The sequence below is a fragment of the Eubalaena glacialis genome, chromosome 3 (genome assembly GCF_028564815.1).
Source record: "Eubalaena glacialis isolate mEubGla1 chromosome 3, mEubGla1.1.hap2.+ XY, whole genome shotgun sequence".
NCBI lineage: Eukaryota > Metazoa > Chordata > Mammalia > Artiodactyla > Balaenidae > Eubalaena > Eubalaena glacialis.
Genome location: NC_083718.1, coordinates 169,171,016 through 169,190,523, shown reverse-complemented (window position 1 = coordinate 169,190,523; position 19,508 = coordinate 169,171,016). Strand labels below are relative to the sequence as shown.

Genomic DNA, 19,508 nt, shown 5'->3' with positions numbered 1-19,508 from the left:
GTGCACCGCGATGAAGAGTGACCCCCACTTGCCGCAACTAGAGAAAGCCCTCGCACAGAAAGGAAGACCCAACACAACCAAAAATAAATAAATTAATAAATTAATAAAAAAAAAAATCTATAAAAAAAAAAAATGGGTGTAACAATCCATACCGCTTGGGATTTCTGTTTTTTTCTTCTTGAGATTACTGTCACTATCTCATTTAAAGCACCTCCGTTAGTGCTCGGTACACACTAGGGTTCACGAGTATGCCTATGTAGCCGTTAGTTCAAGAATATTTCCATAAATGATGTTTTGTTATGACTAAGGGCCGTCTTTTCTTCTTCATTCTTTCTGCTCTGAAAAAATGCAGGATGTTTTTGACGAGGATTCTGGGAAGCTGAAGGTCCATGAAAAAAGACTAGGCAAAGTCATTCCTGTTCTGCAAACCAAAACAAGGTAATGGTATAGTGAAGTATTCTGGTTTCTGTTGGTTCTCTTCAGTTGCTTTCTTCCTCTCCTGAGTTTCTCCTTAGTGTGGGGAAAAAGCCCTGCACCAGAAGTAAGCATACTTGAAGTTCTGGGACTACCAATAACTGTGTGACCTTGAACAAGTCAAATATTCTCTGACCTTGGTTTCTCTGTCAATAAAATGAGGCTAATGATGCCTTCCCTGCTGCCTCACAGGGTTATTTTGAAGAGAAAAAAAGACGTGTTAGTGAAAGCACTGTATAAATGTAAGATTTCTTTTCCTGCGTGTGGGGAAGCCTGGTCACAGATATAGGATGTTAGAATAATTTTTACAAAAATGTTAAGATATAACTATGTAGAAAATCATTTAATCATCTCTCCCAACTTGCATATAACTGTCCTTGGGGAGAAAATTTTATAGAGTTTGCAGATTTGGGTCACCTTTTCAATCTGTTCTCTTGTTGCCAGGAGATGGCAGTATCTCTACATGGGCCTTTTCAATTAGCAAAGCTATTTTTTTAGGCTGAGTCAGATTGGCTTCCTTACAATGAGATTCTTTTAAAAATTTTGATTACACAGATACTAAATTTATTCCTACCACTCCTAATCCCAGTTTTCTGGGTTTTTTTTCTTGTTTTGCTTTGGTTACTTGAAGGAACTTTGTGAATTGCATACAGTGGAAATTAAGGCTACTTGGAGCAGTAATAAACTCACTATCTCATCCACAGACTCCTTAGTACAGTGTAATCAGCGTGAGCATGGGCCAGAAATTGTTCTTGCCAAGGTCACCAATGTTTTAGTTGCCAGATCCAGCTGGTTCTTTTTGGTCTTTATCTTACTCAGTTTTTCTGTGGCTCTATGAAGTTAGCTATTTCCTGACTAACCTTGAATTACTCAACAAATGCTTTCTCTCTCTATGGAGTAAGCAGTCTTCGCTTTGCTATGCCTTGTTTTGTTTTGGTTTTTAAAATTAATTATTTATTTATTTTTGGCTGCGTTGGGTCTTCGTTGCTGTGCGCGGGATTTCTCTAGTTGCAGCGAGTGGGGGCTATTCTTTGTTGCGGTGCACGGGCTTCTCATTGGGGTGGCTTCTCTTGTTGCGGAGCACGGGCTCTAGGCGCGCGGGCTTCAGTAGTTGTGGCGCACGGGCTTAGTTGCACTGCGGCATGTGGTATCTTCCCAGACCAGGGCTCAAACCCCTGTCCCCTGCACTGGCAGGCAGATTCTTAACCACTGCACCACCAGGGAAGTCCCTATGCCTTGTTAACAGCAGGTTATATCTATTTCTTTGTTCTCTCAACTCCATACTTGGTTGCAGCTTCATATTACGTGACTAACACTGTCTTTTGTCATTGGATCTTAGAGAGTGTTTTGAGAGTTAGTTGTTCTAATCCATCAGCTGTATATGTCTTCTCTGTACAAAGCACTATATTCATGGTTCTAACTGATTGTTTTTCCTCCTGGTTTGCTTTGTTCAAGGACTAATATTCCGACGTTTTCACCATCAGATCTAGAAAAGCAGAAGCAAAGTTATCTCAGGAATGTCATTGCTCATATAGAAGACCCAGTGGATTCTAACCAAGGTAACACAGTAATCAAAGAATGGCGTATAAAAAATGTGATGAGACTTTTTTTTCCAGTGTAATATAGCTTAAACTGAGAGATTGTCTTGAATTTTTGTAAATTGGTGAGAAAGATAACTTTTTTTTTTGTGGAGGAAATGCAGATTATTCATTTAATAAGAAAAAATGTTAAACAGAGATCATCAAAAGGGACTATTTTCAAAATGTTTTGAAGCCTGCGCGCAGGATTATTTTCCTGTAACAATTACAATGTCATGTTCCAGAAAGCATTTCCAGAATATCATATGTGTATTGACAGTCTCAGTACCTGATGATCAAGAATAGTTTGTTCCTGGACATCTCTCTCCAAAACAGAGCAAAGATAACTTCTTACCCAAAGATTTTTACTTCAAAGGATTGCCTAACCAGATAATCCTCAAAGTGGTTTGGCTAACCAGTATTAGAGAGGGGTCCAAGGAGACTCATACCAGTACATGAAAAGTGTCTCCCCCATGGCTGAGGGCTGTAACCAGACCTTTTTTGCTAGGGATTTTTTTGCTTCGGATTCTTTTGTCTAAAAATTAGTATAAGTGGACGACCAGGCACTGCTTGGTAATCACTGGTTTTTTATTTGGAATTATTTTCCCTGTTGCCTTCAGCATTTAAATGTAAAAAGCAGGCATTTCAAATGCCATCTTGCATCTTGGCATCTGAATAAAAGCTCTTGAAAGGCTTTGACTATCTTCCAGATCCTTCAGTCTGAGTTCTCCCTAGTTCATTAAAAGCTATTGCAAACCAAAATGGCTGAATTCTTTCTCCAGCCCTCAAGAGACTATAGTCCATGTTTCCATTCATTCATCCTAAACTATTGGCTGATGGGAAAATTCCTAAAGGGAAGCTTGTGAACTGTACTGAAGGTGTAGAGATTAGAAAATACTGGTGAAAGAATTCCTTCTCATAAAGATCACTCCATATTCTATCATCTTTAGCTTTTTTCTCTATTCATTCAGCACACCTTTCTTGAGTACTTTCTGTGGTGCTCAGTTTGAAGATTAGGGATTGGAAATGTAAAGAGTAAGGTAGGGTCTTGGACCTCTGGGAATTGATAATCCAGAGAGGAAAAGATAATTACACTGCAGTATTGATTAGTGCTCTAGTAGAATTATGTATAAAATGCAGTAGGAGCAGGGAAGGAGCCCTTCTGTTTGTGCTTGTGTGTAGGCTCCACAGAGAAGATGATGTAGTTCAGTTACTCTAAGATTATTGTAAATCAGTAGAGAGGGTTTTAGAAGAATTTTTGGCTGAAGATCAAAGGAGAACTCCCCTTTCTTTGACAAATCTTGAATTACTTAGTAGTTTTTTTTTTCTTTTTATAAGGCTGTGAGTGAAAGGTTTAGAACTCTGAGACATCAGCCAGAAGAATTTTATATTCCGGGGTCCTTTTATTTTTTACCCAGAGATTTCATTAAGCAGTCAAATACTACTCATACTGATTGCTCGGCCTCTACGTGTGAGATCACTTTGCTTGAACTAAAGGACTTGTGGAACTAGAGACATCCCCACCCCCATCCCCACCCCCGCTTTCATTAGAGGGGCAAATTAAAAGAAGTTCGTCTATATTCAACCTCTGTGGAAGAGACTTGATCATTGCTTTCCCTCTGTGAGGTGACTTACTTTCTTTTGTATCCTAGGCAGTTGACGATGACGATATCCAATCACATTTTTCTTTCTCATTTGGGGCATTTAGAAAAGAAAATTTCACAAGAAGAGCAGTGAGCAGCTGCTCATATTATTGCATCTTTTCCAGTCTCTTCCTCATTCAGCAGTCCCTCTTCCACTTTATCACAACAATCTATATGCCATAAGGAACGGCTAGAATAACTAGAATAGAGAAAAGTCAGCCTGCTTTAGTGGTCGGGAAAACAAAGTCTGGGCTAGAGTTAACTTCTGTGTTCATATCCTAGCACCACTGCTTACTGGCTTTGTGACCTTGAGCCAGTAAAAACTCAGTTTTCTCATTTATAAAATGGAGATAACAATGAGGCTTAGTTTATGTGAAAATTATACGTGTAAGTAGTAGTATAATGCATAGAACAGTACCTAGCCATAGCAACTAACATTTATTAAATATTTAGTATTATTAGCAAGAAAGTGTATCTTCTCATACTGAAGTTTTTATAGGTAAAAATAGTGTGATGTTAGGTGTTTGCTTTTAAATCTAAAAACAAAACAAAATGAAAAAACTCAACCTGAAAGATTAGAGAAAACAGCCTTACAAAAACGTTGATAAATGAAGCTGAGTGATTGGGGGGGAGGGGGAGGCTTATTATACTGTTCTCTACTTTTGTGTATGTTTGAAATTTTCCATAATAAAAGGTTGGTTTTTGTTTGTTTGGTTTTTTAAGTGCATCTTTTAGGGGATTTCTTTTTTACATCTAAGAATTTTCAACATTACCAGTTACTCTAAAACCTTCATAGGCCTCCAGTGCTTGCTTCTGCCTTCCAGGAACCAAGTGTGATACTAAATGCTGTGTCACTTTCCACTGCCTAATAGTCATACATCCAACATTTAAAGATTTTATATACCATATTGCAAGGGGGGTGTGGGCATATTCTTTCTCTCCTCTCTTTATATGTGAATTACTGGGCAGCTAGAAGCAAAAAGAAGGAGCAGAGCGTCTCCTGCCCTTCTTTTTGAGATGTTTAGTGCTATTTCACCTTGGAAAAGTATAACTCTTCAGGTTTCTTATTAGACACAGAGAAATTAATAGGGGGCAGTTTCAAAATTAGTTCCTATCAATTCAGTTTGAATCCTCTCCATTAGGTTAATCAATCATCTTCTTTCACTTTATCAATAATGTATATATTATTGATAACAGAATACAATAATGTAAATCATTCTTCAACTCTATTATTGTAATATAGGTATAATCTCTTTTTAGTTTAGTGCCACATGGGTCTTTAATAGCATTTACAAAGAAATACCAACCACTTCCTTTCTGACATCCCAGCTAATGGATAACTTTATATGGGATTATAAATTCTTAGAGTAGGAAAGGACCATTAAGATCTCCTTAATCTCCTAACATATAAATCTGTTCTGTATATCTTTGCCAAGTGACTCTTCAGCCTTTGCTTAGAGTCTAATAGTGCAGAACTCATCACCTCATGAAGCAGACCATTCATTGCTTAGACAATTTTTTTTTTTTAAATTAGAGTATTGTTGATTTACAATGTTGTATTAGTTTCAGGTGTACAGCAAAGTGATTCAGTTATACATATACATATGTTCATTCCTTTTTAGATTCTTTTAAGAAAATTCTAATTGTTAGAAAATTAGTCCTTACATTGAGCCAAACTGTGCTTCCTTATAATTTCCAGTGGTAGTTCCTAGTTCTGCCCTCTAGGATCACAAAAAATAACTACTCTCTTCCATTTACTTAATGTATTAGGGACCTTTCCATGTTAAATATCTCAAATTAAGAATTTTAATGATTATGAAGTATCATTTATTATTCCATCTTGATAATTAGGTTATGTCCATTTTCATTAGTAATGCTGCAGTGAACATTCTGGTTCATAAATGTTTATGTACAACTCTTATTTCTATAGGATGAATGCCTAGAAGTGGAATTGCTGGGTAAAGTATATAAACATTTTTAAAACTTTCTTTACACGTTACCAGATTGTCCTGCCCAAAAAAATTGTATTAATTTTTGTCACCAATTTGACAGGTAAATTTTAACTTTTTTTTTTAATAATTAATGAGGTTAAACATTTTTCACATGTTTCTTGGCAATTTATATTTAATCATAATTTCTTAAAATTATCTAATATCTAGTCAATATTCCAGTTTCCCCTGTTTTCCCAAAAATGTCTTCTTGTAAATTGTTCAAACAGGATCTAATCAAGGTTCATGTGTTAGTTATTGTCTCCTTAGTCTCTCTTAATCTAGGTCACTTGGTTTGTAGTTTGTCCCACCTTCTGAATTGTGTCTGATTGTTTCCTTGTGGCGTTGTTTAACTTGTTCCTCCATCCCCTGTATTTTCTGTAAACTGGAAGTTGGGTCTAGAGGAGGGATTAGATTCAGACTAAGCGTTTAAGATAAGCTGGAATAATTCATAGGTGCCATTGTGTGTTCATCCCATATCAAATAAGGAGGCACCACCTAATGACAGATTGTTCCACTAATAGTGATGCTAAGTTTGATCACTTTGTTAAAGTGTTAACTGCCATATCTTTCCATTCTAAGGTACATTTTCCCCTTTGTAATTAGTAAGTCATCTGTGGGGTGATTCCTTGGTACCATTTGAATATCCTGTTCCACAACAATTGTTCACCTAATGGTTTGAGCATTCATTGGTGATCTCTGCCCGAATCAGCTACTACACAGAGAGTTGCATAGAAAATGTTTGTTTTCTAAATGTATCATTTCTTCTACAATTACTAGCTTGCATACTTGTATGAAGATTTCAATTTTTTTTTTAGTATCACTATTACCTCATGAATTAAAAAAAATCAATGTCTTCTAATCAATTATAGTCAGTATTCTTTTTGATGCTCAATGTGTCCCAGTTTTGACCAATGAGAAATCCTTCAAGCGGGCTCCTATGTTTTCTGACATGACCCCATTAGTCTTTTTTTTTTAATTGTGATTTTAAAAAGTAACATAAAATTTACCATCTTAACCATTTTTAAGTGTATAGTTCAGTAGTGTTAAGTTTATTCACATTGTTGTGAAACAGATCTCTAGAACTTTTTTATCTTGCAAATCTCAAACTCTATACCCGTTAAAAAATAACTAGCCTTCCCCTGCCACTCCCCCAAAGCCCCTGGTAATCACCATTCTACTTTTTTTTTTTATTTTTGGCTGCATTGGGTCTTCATTGCTGCGTGTGGGCTTTCTCTAGTTGTGGTGAGTGGGGGCTACTCTTTGTTGTGGTGCGCGGGCTTCTCACTGCGGTGACTTCTCTTGTTGCGGAGCACGGGCTCTAGGCTCGCTGGCTTCAGTAGTTGTGGCACACGGGCTCTGGAGCGCAGGCTCAGTAGTTGTGGCGCACGGGCTTAGTTGCTCTGCAGCATGTGGGATCTTCCCAGACCAGGGCTCGAACCCGTGTCCCCTGCATTGGCAGGCGGATTCTTAACCACTGTGCCACCAGGGAAGTCCCCATTTTATTCTTTGTTTCTATGAATTTGAATACTTTAGATACCTCATATATGTGGAATCATATAGTACTGGTCTTTTTGTGACTGGTTTATTTCACTTAGCATAATGTCTCCTCAAGTTTCATCCATGGGGTAGCATGTGCCAGAATTTCCTTCCTTCTTATGGATGAATAATATTCCACTGTATGTATATATACCACATTTTGTTTATCCATTTCTCCTTTAGTGGACATTTGGATTGCTTCAACCTCTTGGCTGTTGTGAATAGTGCTGCTTATGAACATGGGTGTGCAGATATCTCTTCGAGACCCTGCTTTCAATTCTTTTGGTTATGTCCCCAGAAGTGGGATTGCTGGGTCATATGGTAGTTCTATTTTTAATTTTTTATTGATACTTCCATACTGTTTAACACAGTGATTGTACATTTTGGAATCTCATCAACAGTGCGCAAGGGTTCCAGTTTCTCTACATCCCCACCAATGCTTGTTATTTTCTGTTTTCTGGTAGTAGCTATCCTAATGATTGTTAAATCAGTATTCATTATTTGTATTACAACTAAGTAAATACTGTTTACTGCAAAGCCAAGTAGTGTACTACTATGGTTTCATTTTTCTTTCTTGAATTATTTGTTTTTCTGGAGTCGTTAATTACCTCACTTTTTTTTTAAACTACAAATGATTGTTTAGACGGTTGCTAAGATCATTCATTTGAGACCTTTTCTAATTTAGTGAGGGATGTTAGGAGCAAGAAGAGATAAAGTCATGCAGTCAACCTGCTATATTTATCTGGAAGTATGCCTTAACTTTTTTTCTTTTTTTAAATCAACTTTAATGTGGTATGTTTTACATGCAATAAAATGCACCCATTTTAAGTGTACTTGGTGAGTTTTGACAGAACTATGCACTTGTGAGATCATCACAGCAATCAAGCTTGATAGAACATTCCCACCACCCTAAAAATTTCCCTTGTGTTCCATCCAGTCAATCTGTCCCTGCCTCCACTTCAGCTCTAGGAAAGCACTGATTTCTTTTTGGTCATTATAGATTAGATTTGTCTTTTCTAGAGTTACATATAAATGGAATCATGCAGTATGTGCTCTTTTGTGTTTGTTTTCTATTACCTGGAGTAGTTTTTTAAAACAACAAGAAACAACTCCATGTTGTTGCATGTATCAATAGTTCTATACGTCCACTGCTGAATTTTTCCTTGTATGAATATACCACAGTTTAGTCATTTGTTGATGGACATTTCTGTTTCTAGTTTTTGGTTATTATGAATAAAGCATCTATGAACATTCATATATGGGTTTTTTGTGTGAACATGTGTTCATTTCTCTAGGGAAAATAATTAGGAGTGAAATTGCTGAGTCGTTTAGTATGTGTTTTTTTTAACTGTATAGGAAACTTCTAAACTGTTTTCCAAAGTGATTATACTATTTTATGGCTTTTGTAAGGCAAAGCTTAGGTTCTTTTTTTTTTAATATGAATATCTAGTTGTTCTAACACCATTTATTGAAAAAATTATTCTTTCCATGGGTTTATTTCTGACTTTTCTATTCTGTTCCATTAATACATGTGTGTTTTCTTATGTCAGTATTACACTGTCTTGATTACTGTAACTTTATAGTAAGTCTTAAAATTGTTTGGTCCTTTGGATTTCCATAAGTTTTTAAAATCAATTTCATCTTGTCAATTTGTTAAAAAAATACCTGTCGGGTATTTCACTGGGATTGTGTTGAATCTGTAGAACAATTTGGGGAAAGTTGATATCATAACAATATTGAGCCTTCCAATCCATGAACAGGATATAGTTCTCAATTTATTTATGTCTTTAATTTCTCAGCAGTTTTTTGTACAGGTCTTGTACATATTTTGTTAAATTAATTCATAAGTATCTTATGCTTTTTTATGGTATTGTAAGTGATAATTTTTAATTTTCAATTTCTAGCTGGTCATTGCTAGCATATAGATATACAGTTGATTTTTTATGTTGACCTTGTGTCCTACAACCATGCTAAGTTTTTCTATTACTTTTGGTAACTTTTTAATAGACCCCTTAGAAGTTTCTATGTTAACATGACTTTATCTGCAAATAAGGACAGTGTATTTCTTCCTTTCCAATCTATAAGCCTTTTATTTCTTGCCTTACAGCACTGACTAGGATCTCTAGTACATTAAGTATGATATTAGATGTAGATTCATCATAGATGCTCTTTATCAGGTGAGGAAATTCCCCTTCTATTTGTAGTTTGGTGGGAGTTTTTATCATGAATGAATGATGAACTTTGTCAAATGAATTTTCTGCGTTTATTCGGATCATACTGTGTTTCTCCTTTATTTTGTAACACGGTGTACTACATTTATTGATGTTTTTTGACTGTTAGGCCAATTGCATTCCTGGGATAAAGTCACTGGGTCTTGATGAATTATCCTTTAGTCAATTTGCTAGTATTTTTAAGGGTTTTTATGTTTTGTTTATGAGGAATATTGGTCTTCAATTTTTCTTGTATGTACTGTCCTCCTCTGGTTTAAGTATCATGGTGATGCTGGCTTCATAAATTTAGTTGGGAATTGTTGTCTCCTCAGTTTCTCAGTTTGTGCAGGATTGGTATTGTTTCTTCCTTTAAATGTTTGGTAGAATTTACCAATAAAGCCTGGAGTTTTCTTTTTGGCAAGGTTTGTAACTACAGATGTAATAGATACAGGGCTTTTCAGAATTTCTTTATCTTCTTTATCTTGGTAATTTGTGTCTTACAAGGAATTTGTCCATTTTATCGAAGTTGATGAATTTATTGGCATAAAATTATTCATTAAAAATTTCCTTATTATTCCTTTAATTACTGTAGGATCTGTAGTGATGTTCACTGTTTCATTTCTAATATTGGTAATTTGTCTTTTTTTCCTTAAACAAATCTAGTTAAAGGTTTATCGATTTTATTAATTTTTTCCCCAAAGTAAGTTTCTAGTTTCATATTTCTATGTTGTTGGCTATTTTCTTTTCTTCACTTTATTATTTCTTTTCCATTTACTTTGGGTTTAATTTGTTCTTGTTCTCTAGATTTTTAATGTGGAAACTTATGTCATTGATTTGAGACCTTTCTAAGTCTCAAGTTTCCCTTTAAGCGCTACTTAGGTGCATCTCACAAATTTGATGTGTTTTCATTTTCATTTGGTTCAAAGCAATTTCTAATTTTCCTTGTGATTTCTTCTTTGACCTATGGGTTATTTAGAAGTGTGTTGCTTAATTTCCAAATATTTAGGAGTTTTCAGCTATCTTCCTATTATTAATTTCTAGTTTAATTCTGTTGTGGTTAGAGAATATACTTGGTGTGATTTCAATCCTTTTAAATATACTGGGGCTTACTTTATAGGCCAGCATATGGTCTATCTTGGTGAATGTTCCATGTGTACTTGAAAATGTATATTCTGATGTTGGTAGAGTGTTCTATAAATTTCAATAAGGTTTTGTTGGTTGATGGTAGTGATCAATTCTATATCCTTACAGATTTTCTTATTAAAAGAAGAGTGTTCATATCTTCAACCCTAGTTGTGGATGTTTTTGTTCCTCCTTTCAGTTCTGTCATTTTTGCCTCATGTATTTTGAAACGCTGCCATTAGATGCATATACATTTAGGAATATTATGTCCTCGTGAAGAATTGACCCCTTTATCATTATGAACTGTCTCTTTTTACTCTTAGTAATATTCCTTGTTTTAGAGTTTAATTTGTCTGATTTAAATAGCCATTTGAGCTTTCTTTTGACTAGTGTTTGCATGATATGTTTTTTTCATCCTTTTACTTTTAAACTATCTATATGTTTAAAGTGGATGTCTTGTAGACAGCATATAGTTGAGTCTTGTTTCCCCCTGGTCTCACAATCTGTCTTTTAATTCAAGTGTTAGTCCAGTTACATTTAATGTAATTATCAGTAGGGTTGGATTTAAATCTACCATCTTACTACTTTTTTTTTTTTTTTAATTAATTAATTTGTTTATTTATTTTTGGCTGTGTCGGGTCTTCGTTTCTGTGTGCGGGCTTTCTCTAGTTGCGGCGAGCGGGGGCCACTCTTCATCGCGGTGCGCGGGCCTCTCACTGTCGCGGCCTCTCTTGTTGCGGAGCACAGGCTCCAGACGCCCAGGCTCAGTAGTTGTGGCTCACGGGCCCAGTTGCTCCGCGGCATGTGGGATCTTCCCAGACCAGAGCTCGAACCCTTGTCCCCTGCATTGACAGGCAGATTCTCAACCACTGCGCCACCAGGGAAGCCCCTACTACTTGTTTTCTATTTGTCTATATGTTCGTTGTTTCTTCTTTCATCTTTTCCTGCGTTTGTGGTTTTTTGGGTTTTTTTTTTAGTATTTTTTAGTATTCCGTTTTATCTCCATGCTTGACTGATTACCTATACCTCTTTGTTTTATTTTCAGTGGTTGTTCTAGGGTAGTAGTTCTCACAGTTTCTGGTCTCAGGACTTGTTTACACTCTTACAGATTATTCATACTCTTAAAAATTGAGGACCCCAAAATGTTTTTGTTTGTTTGCGTTGTATCTATCTATCTATACGCAACCATATTAAAAGTTATAACTGGTAAATTGTTAAAATATTTATTAATATATTTTAAGATAATTCATTGCATGTTAACATAATGTTTTTATTAAAAATAACTATAATTTTCAAAACAAAACCAAAATTTTAGGGAGAAGAATGCATTGATTTACATTTTTGCAAATTTCTTTTGACATCTGGCTTAATAGAAAACTACCAGATTCTCATGTGGTTCTGCGTTCTGTATCATGTTGTGTAGCCTCTTGAAAACTCCCCAGTATGCTTTTGAGAGATTGCAAGTAGTAAAAACAAATAACATCTTAGTGCTGTTATGAAAATAATTTTGATCTTGTGAAGCCTCAGAAGGGTGTTGAGGACTCCCACGGATCCTGGGACATACTTTGAGAACTGTTGCTCTATAGTTTACAATACAGATCTTTAACTTTAATCAGTCTACCTTCAAATAATATACCGCTTAACATATACTGTAAGGCCCTAACAATAGTACCCTTCCAAATCTCCATTTTTTGTTACTGTTTTTATACATATTATATATACATATATTATAAATTCTTCAATACATTATTGCTTTTACTTTATTTTTTTGGTTTTTAAAAATATTTATTTATTTATTTTGGCTGCTCCGGGTCTTAGTTGTGGCACGTGGGATCTTCACTGCGGCATGCAGACTCTTAGTTGCGGCATGCAGACTCTTAGTTGCGGCATGCACGTGGGATCTAGTTCCCTGACCAGGGATCGAACCCGGGCCCCCTGCATTGGGGGCGCAGAGCCTTACCCACTGGAACACCAGGGCAGTCCCTGATTATTGCTTTTACTTTAAACAGTTATCTTTTAAAGACACTTTTTAAATGAGAAAAGGGCTTTTGTATTTACTCACATAGTTACCATTTCCAGTGCTCTTGATTCCTTTCCATCTCATATTTTCTTTTTTCCTGATGAACTCCTTTTAGTGTCTTATAGTGCAGGTCTGCTGTTGTGAAGTCTCTCTGCTTTTGTTTACTTATTTTATATTTGTTTTGCCTTCATTAAAAAAAACTTTTTATTTTGAAAAATTATAAACTCATAGACTCATAAGAAGTTTTGAGTCTCACCTCAATTGTTTCCCTTCCCTTAGGGATTACAGTTCTGAGCAGTCTGAATACAGTTGTTTCATACATTTTGCCCAGTCTATAGTTGCTTACAGTGGAGGTATGCCCATTCATTATGATTAGAAGTGGAAGTCTGCTTTGATTTTTACTGAAGACCATAAGCAGCAGTGGTTATGTAAATTCTGTTTCTACATTTGCCATTACTGTTGAGAACATTCATACATTGTTCAGTATCCCCTATACAATACAACACTGCAGAAATGAGTTATATAATAATTCCTGTTTCTTTCTTTTGTTTTTTGCCTTATATGCATGGAAAAAATCAGTCAAGATTTGTACTAGATCATCACACTTTTGTTGGCCTGGATGTTTGCATTCTGGCTTTCTACTTAATCTTTTTTTCCTTTTTTTTTTTTGGCCACACTGTGCGACTTGTGGGATGTGGGATCTTAGTTCCCCGACCAGGCATTGAACCTGGCCCATCAGCAGTGAGAGCATGGAGACATAACCACTGGACCGCCAGGGAATTCCCTATTCCTATTTTATTAATCTTTTTGTAAAAGCAGTAGCCTATACCCCTGTAGCACATTTTTTTTTCTTTCCTTCCCTCTTCATTCCCTCCCCTGTATTAGGTAGTTTTTTGATTGCATTGAATAAAGACATTGTGATTGCCTTTAAGTAACTGAGTTTAAGGATTTACAGGAAAAGATGAAGATTAGAGGCTCAACAACATAGCTCGGCCTCATAATAAAAAGAATCAACCATAGAGCCAGGCCCCTTCAGAAATGGATGCCTTTGTTCCCTTTTCAATAGGTTTTCCATGCTGAGTTAGTGATTCTGGTACTTCTAATCTTATCTATCTCTATGACTAGTGCTTCTGATGCTCTCTATTAGCTATCTCAAGTGTCTGTCCTCTCCTAGAGCCCTGCCTCTGTGTGCTGTTCTCTCTCTTGTTCTCATTATTAAAGCTCACATTCACATTCCAAGGGAGAGTATCTGATTGATTCACTTAATGACCTGTTGGTGCCAGGCCAGGTGCCAGATCTTAGGTCATTAGCCAGCAGAGAGAGTCTCTGTTCTTGGTCATGTGGTACAAAGTATGGTGATGTATAAGACCTGTCAGAAGGGCCATTGGCATAGCAAGCATTCAGCGTTATCATTACTCCTCCTTTATAACAGTTGATTTACTTTTAACCTATTAAGGATAGTTACTAGACTGGATTTTTCCCCAAATCAGTCAGCTGCATATTTATAGATTGTTTCGGTGAACCGCTGATCTCATCTCTGAAATGTTGAGGTTTTTTCCTCCTAATTTCATTCTTAGATGAATTTCATTCTTAGCCACAAAACAAAGGACAGTCTTTACCACCTTTTAGCCACAACTTAAAATAAACCCATGGTACTGATTGTTGGTCCAAGAAAGCCCATCTGTTGGAAACTATGAAAAGAGAAAATTTAAATGTTTCTATTCTTGTTAGCATCTCTAAATTTGGAGGAAGAAGAGATTGAAGCTATGAGCTGAAATAAGGTTTTTGGATTAATAGCCCCACATGGGTTTGAATCCTGGCTTTCCCATTTACTAGATGATAGATGAGTATCTTTTCTAAGCTTCAGTTTATTCATGAATAAAATGGAGATAATGGTATTTGCCTCATGTGGTTGTTAGGATTAAGTGATAGGATACATGCAAAGCAGTTAGCAGAGTGCCTGGCACATAATAAATGCTTGATAAATATTAGCTCCCATTATCTCTAGATCAATAACCCTTATTAATAATAAAGGTTACCCTGGTACATCAGTAAGTTCTTAGTGCTAATGAAAACTAACATTTCTTGGTACATAAGCCAAGACAATAATTATTGAGCCTTTGTTTACTCAGCGTTGTGCTGAGGTACCAACTGGGTATACAAGACATATTGCAATATGATTCTTGCTTTCTAATCCCCACAGTGAAATGTCAGTCCTAGAAAATTTTTCAGGAAACTCAACCCTATGATGGTATTCTGTTATTGGAATTTGGGCTCTGTCACTAGCTGTGTGACCTTGGACCAGTTACTTCTCTGTGCCTCTTCATCTGTAAATTGGAGGAAATACCTCGTAGAATTATTGTAAGGAATAAATATGTTCATATATGTAAAGCACATAGGATACTGCCTGATACATGGTAAATGCTATATGTAAGTTGCTGCTGCTAGATTATGACGCCTAGCAGTTGAATACTTGAAGCCTTATTGGGCCTAATCAATCAGTCTTTTTCTTCTTTTAGTTTAAAGTGAATAGGTTTCTTTGTAGGAGGTTTATAGGTATATCTTTAGTCTCCATCGTCAAGACAGTTTTATAGAGTCTACATGGTAAGAGATGAGTGAGCTGAAGGACATGGTCTGCAGATAATCTTGTCCCATTTGAGACTGGACACCAGACTTTCCATATCTTGCCAGCCCTCCTTTGGTGATGCTTTGGCAGGAAAAATGTGTCTTGAAATTCTTGCGAAGCTGATTTCCTCACCATTGAAATGTCCTTTTTGTGGGGGCTAGAGGGAGGGGGATGCTAGTGATATGAAAGTATGGTAAAGGAAAAGCAATTTGAGTAGAGACCTTTGATTTTAGCTTAACAAATCAAGCAGGCAAGGGATTTTCTAATCAAAAGCTACTTCTCTCTTAAAGGGAAAACTCATTTCTGATTTGTATTTCCTTCTCAAGAAGTGAGATTAATATGTTTTATTTCCATATTAGTGAGATTGAACATCTTTTCATTATGTTTATTGATTACTTGTATTAGTTTTGAGAATTACCTATTCACGTCCTTGACCTCTTTTGTTTTGTTTGTTTGATGAGGAGACTTATCTTTGCAGAATAAGGACAGTAAACCCTTGCAAATACGTTTCAGGTACATTATTCATTTTGTCAGTTGTCTTCTTTTACCCTTGGTTGTGCTTTTTTATTTTAACTGCATAGAAACTTTTAATGTAATGAATCTATAAATTTTTGCTGAAAAGTATCATCTCATTATGGTTAGAGAATTTCTGCTGAGTGTTATAAAGCATGTCATAGTTTATATGTAGACTGATGCATTTAATAAGCATTTTTTCCTTATAAATTAGGTGATTGATTGTCACAGGCTTTCAAGAGTCTTTGCAAGCTAACATAGTCCCGAGGCTGAAACACCATAATAATAATAGCTACCACTTACTGCACACTGCCTGAGTGCCAGAAGATATGCTAGGTCTTTTATGTACCTTAATATTTAAGTTCAAGCAAAATATTATTATTGTCCACATTTCATAGATAAGTAAAGAGGAATGATTTACCCAGGGTCACAGAGCTAGTTAATGGCTGGATTGGAATTTTAACTCAAGTCTGCCTAAACTCCAAAGTATATACTTTTTCTACAGAGTTGGGCTTCTTGAGGCTTCAAATAAATTAAACTAGTCCTAAAAGTTAAGTAAATATCTTTTACCAGAACATGAAAAGATGGTGTGTCGCCTAGTTTGACGGCTCTTGGTTCCTGAGAGCAGAGTAGATACGATAATGAGAAGTATGTAAACCAGCTGAAAGAAAGGTCTCCACTGTCTAGGGCAGTGGTTTTCAAAATGTGGTTCCCAGACCAGCAGCAGCAGTAGCATCACTTGGGCATTTGTTACAAAAGCAAATTCTCATGTCCCACTCCAGACCTACAGAATCAGAAACTGGGTTTGGGGCCCAGCAACCTGTTTTATACTTGCAGCTGATTATGATGCATGTTAAAATTTGAGAGCCACTGGTCTAGGGGAATTATTCTCTCTAACCATAATTTTTGGTTTTGTGAGCTTCAGCCTAAGTCTCAGCCCTTAAGTGCAAAATAAGCATTATCAAATAGTGGCAAAAGCATGGAATCTAACAAGAGCCAGTTTTGAGTCCAGTTTAATAATCATTTAAGGCAAGTTCACCTCCCTGAGCCATAGTTTCCCATCTCTAAAATGATGTTAATAAAAATCTATCTCCATACAAGATATTTTTTCAGAATTAGTAAGATAACATGTAAAGTGCCTAGCACCTTGCCTGGCTCCCAGGTGTTTGAAAAATTGCTTCCAGTTATTTTTCTTGTTAAGCAAAAAGCCCCTACCCGCCTTCTATTCTCAACTTCTCTTGTTTCTTGAATGTATTTTGCTGTCTTGTGTCTCTGGGCCTTTATATTAGCTATTTCTACTGGATACCCCTACCTCCCACCCCTCCCACTAACGTCTATACATCCTTTAGATCCCTGCTTATAATTTACTTCCCCTGGAGGGGACTTTCTCTAACCCCCACTCCCCAGTCTCTGTACTCATAGCAGCATGTATTTCTTCTGTCACTACACTTATCAAAGTTTTTGGAATTGCCAGTCTTCTGTATAAACTTCATTGGGCAGGTCCAGTGTCTTGTCTGTACCATATTCTAGGACCCAGTAAAGTTTCTCACACATTATAGGAGCTAATAAATTAATGTTGAATGAATGAATGGTGGCTGTCATTATTGCTGCTTCTTCATCATCATATCATCCAAGAGCAAGCTCCCTTCTCTGGCTTATAGTTTTTGTGCTGACTGCTTGTGATAATCATAAATAGATAGTATTAGGACCAGTGCCTGTTTTCTCTTTCCCTGAAAGCACATGTTTTGACCTAGGCTGACATGGTAGTTCACTGAGCTGCTTCCTAACCACTGATCTCTCTGTATCACAGGTGCCTTGGGGGAGCTGTGTGCCTTGATGGGTCAAGTTCATCACATGCAGAACCCAAAATGGCAGCATCCTTCGGACCTCACCAGGCGGTGAGTGGGTGTTTAGAAGAGGAAGAAAAGGGTAGAATTTTGCTACAGGAGAAATTTGGTAGAGCTTTGGTAGGGCTGTAATTGTTGTTTAATTCCAGAGGTAGAAAAAGAAGTGATATAGTATAATAGAATAAGAATTGGACTGAAATTCAGGAAACCTGGGTTCTAATACTGGCTTTGCACTTTTTAACTAGCTATGTGATTTTGATCAAATCACTTCACTTCTCTGGTCCTCACAACAGTAAAATTAAGATATGGGACTAATTGATGTCAAAGAGCCTTTCTAGTTCTGAAATCTTCTGGTTTCTTGATGCAGTGTGGTTTTACAGATTTATTCAGTTACTTGATCCAATTATTCAGAAACCTTGGAGTCATCTGTGATTCCTTTCTCTCTTACTCCACAGTCAGTGCATTAGCAAATTCTATAAGCTCTACGTATAATATATCCCAAACCTGATCATTTCTCAATCATTTTCACTTGGATTGTTGCAAGTCTCCTAAATGGTCTCCCTACTTCTGCTCTTGCCTGTGTACTGTTCTCAACTCAAGCAGCCAGAGAAATTCTTTTTTTTTTTTTTTTTTTTTTTTAAATTTATTTATTTTATTTTTGGCTGTGTTGGGTCTTCGTTTCTGTGCAAGGGCTTTCTCTAGTTGTGGCAAGCGGGGGCCACTCTTCATCGCGGTGCGCGAGCCTCTCACTATCGCGGCCTCTCTTGTTGCGGAGCACAGGCTCCAGACGCGCAGGCTCAGTAGCTGTGGCTCACGGGACTAGTTGCTCCGCGGCATGTGGGATCTTCCCAGACCAGGGCTCGAACCCGTGTCCCCTGCATTAGCAGGCAGATTCTCAACCACTGCGCCATCAGGGAAGCCCCAGAGAAATTCTTTTAAAGCATAAGTCAGATTCTCTTCTTTGCACAGAGTTTTCCAGTGGCTTCCCATCTCCATGATCACAAGTGCCTATATGTTTTGGTCTAGGCTGACTTGGTTAGCTCACCACCCTCATCTCCTCTACTATTCACCTTGCTCACTCTGCTCTAGTCACACTGGATTCCTTGCTACTTCTGTTTTTCATACTATTTAGTTTATTTATTTATTTATTTTTGGCTGCATTGGGTCTTCGTTGCTGTGCGCGGGCTTTCTCTAGTTGCGGCGAGCAGGGGCTACTCTTCATTGCGGTGCTTGGGCTTCTCATTGCGGTGGCTTCTCTTGTCGCGGTGCACGGGCTCTAGGCGCACAGGCTTCAGTAGTTGTGGCACACGGGCTCTAGAGCGCAGGCTCAATAGTTGTGGTGCACGGGCTTAGTTGTGCCACAGCATGTGGGATCTTCCTGGACCAGGGATCGAACCAGTGTCCCCTGCATTGGCAGGTGGATTCTTAACCACTGCGCCACCAGGGAAGTCTCTCCTTGCTGTTTTTCAAGTATGTCAGACGTGCTCCCACATCAGGGCCTTTAAACTTAGTGTTTTCTCTATAGTTGCCAAAATGACAGCAGTACTCGGAAAGGCAGTGTTGTGTAATAGTTATTAAATTCTGCAGTCAGATGTGAATTCAAATCCAGGCTCTTCTACTTACTCCACTCTACGACCTTGGGGAAGTTATTTTACGTGAGGCTTAGTTTCCTATCCTGTATAAGGAGTTAATGAGAGTACTTTTGTGGTAGGATTGTCATTAGGATTAAATGGTGTGAGATGTTTAAAGAATTCAGCAAGTATTTGCATATAGGGCTAGATAAACACCAGGTACTGTTAAAATTATTTTCAACCTGGGCTATTCCCCATAATCACCTATGGAGATGTCTAAAAATGCAGATGTCCAGGGCTTGACTCAAGGGATTCTAAGTTATTAAGTCTAAGGGTGGAGAGAGGGGCCAAGAATCTATATCTTTAAATTAAAGCTTC

At 37.1% G+C, this 19,508-nt stretch overlaps 1 protein-coding gene across 6 annotated transcripts in view; it reads left to right on the top strand.

The window, feature by feature from the left end:
* Positions 1-19,508, top strand: part of S100PBP (S100P binding protein) — a 28,747-nt gene that overhangs the window by 8,343 nt on the left and 896 nt on the right. For 5 of the 6 annotated variants that reach the window (XM_061186851.1, XM_061186854.1, XM_061186850.1 and 2 more), the window contains 3 exons: positions 353-438; positions 1,930-2,033; positions 17,523-17,610. In XM_061186851.1, the coding sequence (XP_061042834.1) occupies positions 353-438; positions 1,930-2,033; positions 17,523-17,610 (278 nt within the window). Of the gene's footprint in view, positions 1-352; positions 439-1,929; positions 2,034-5,624; positions 5,710-17,522; positions 17,611-19,508 lie in introns of those variants that run through there. The other variant, XM_061186855.1, reaches the window with a different exon arrangement.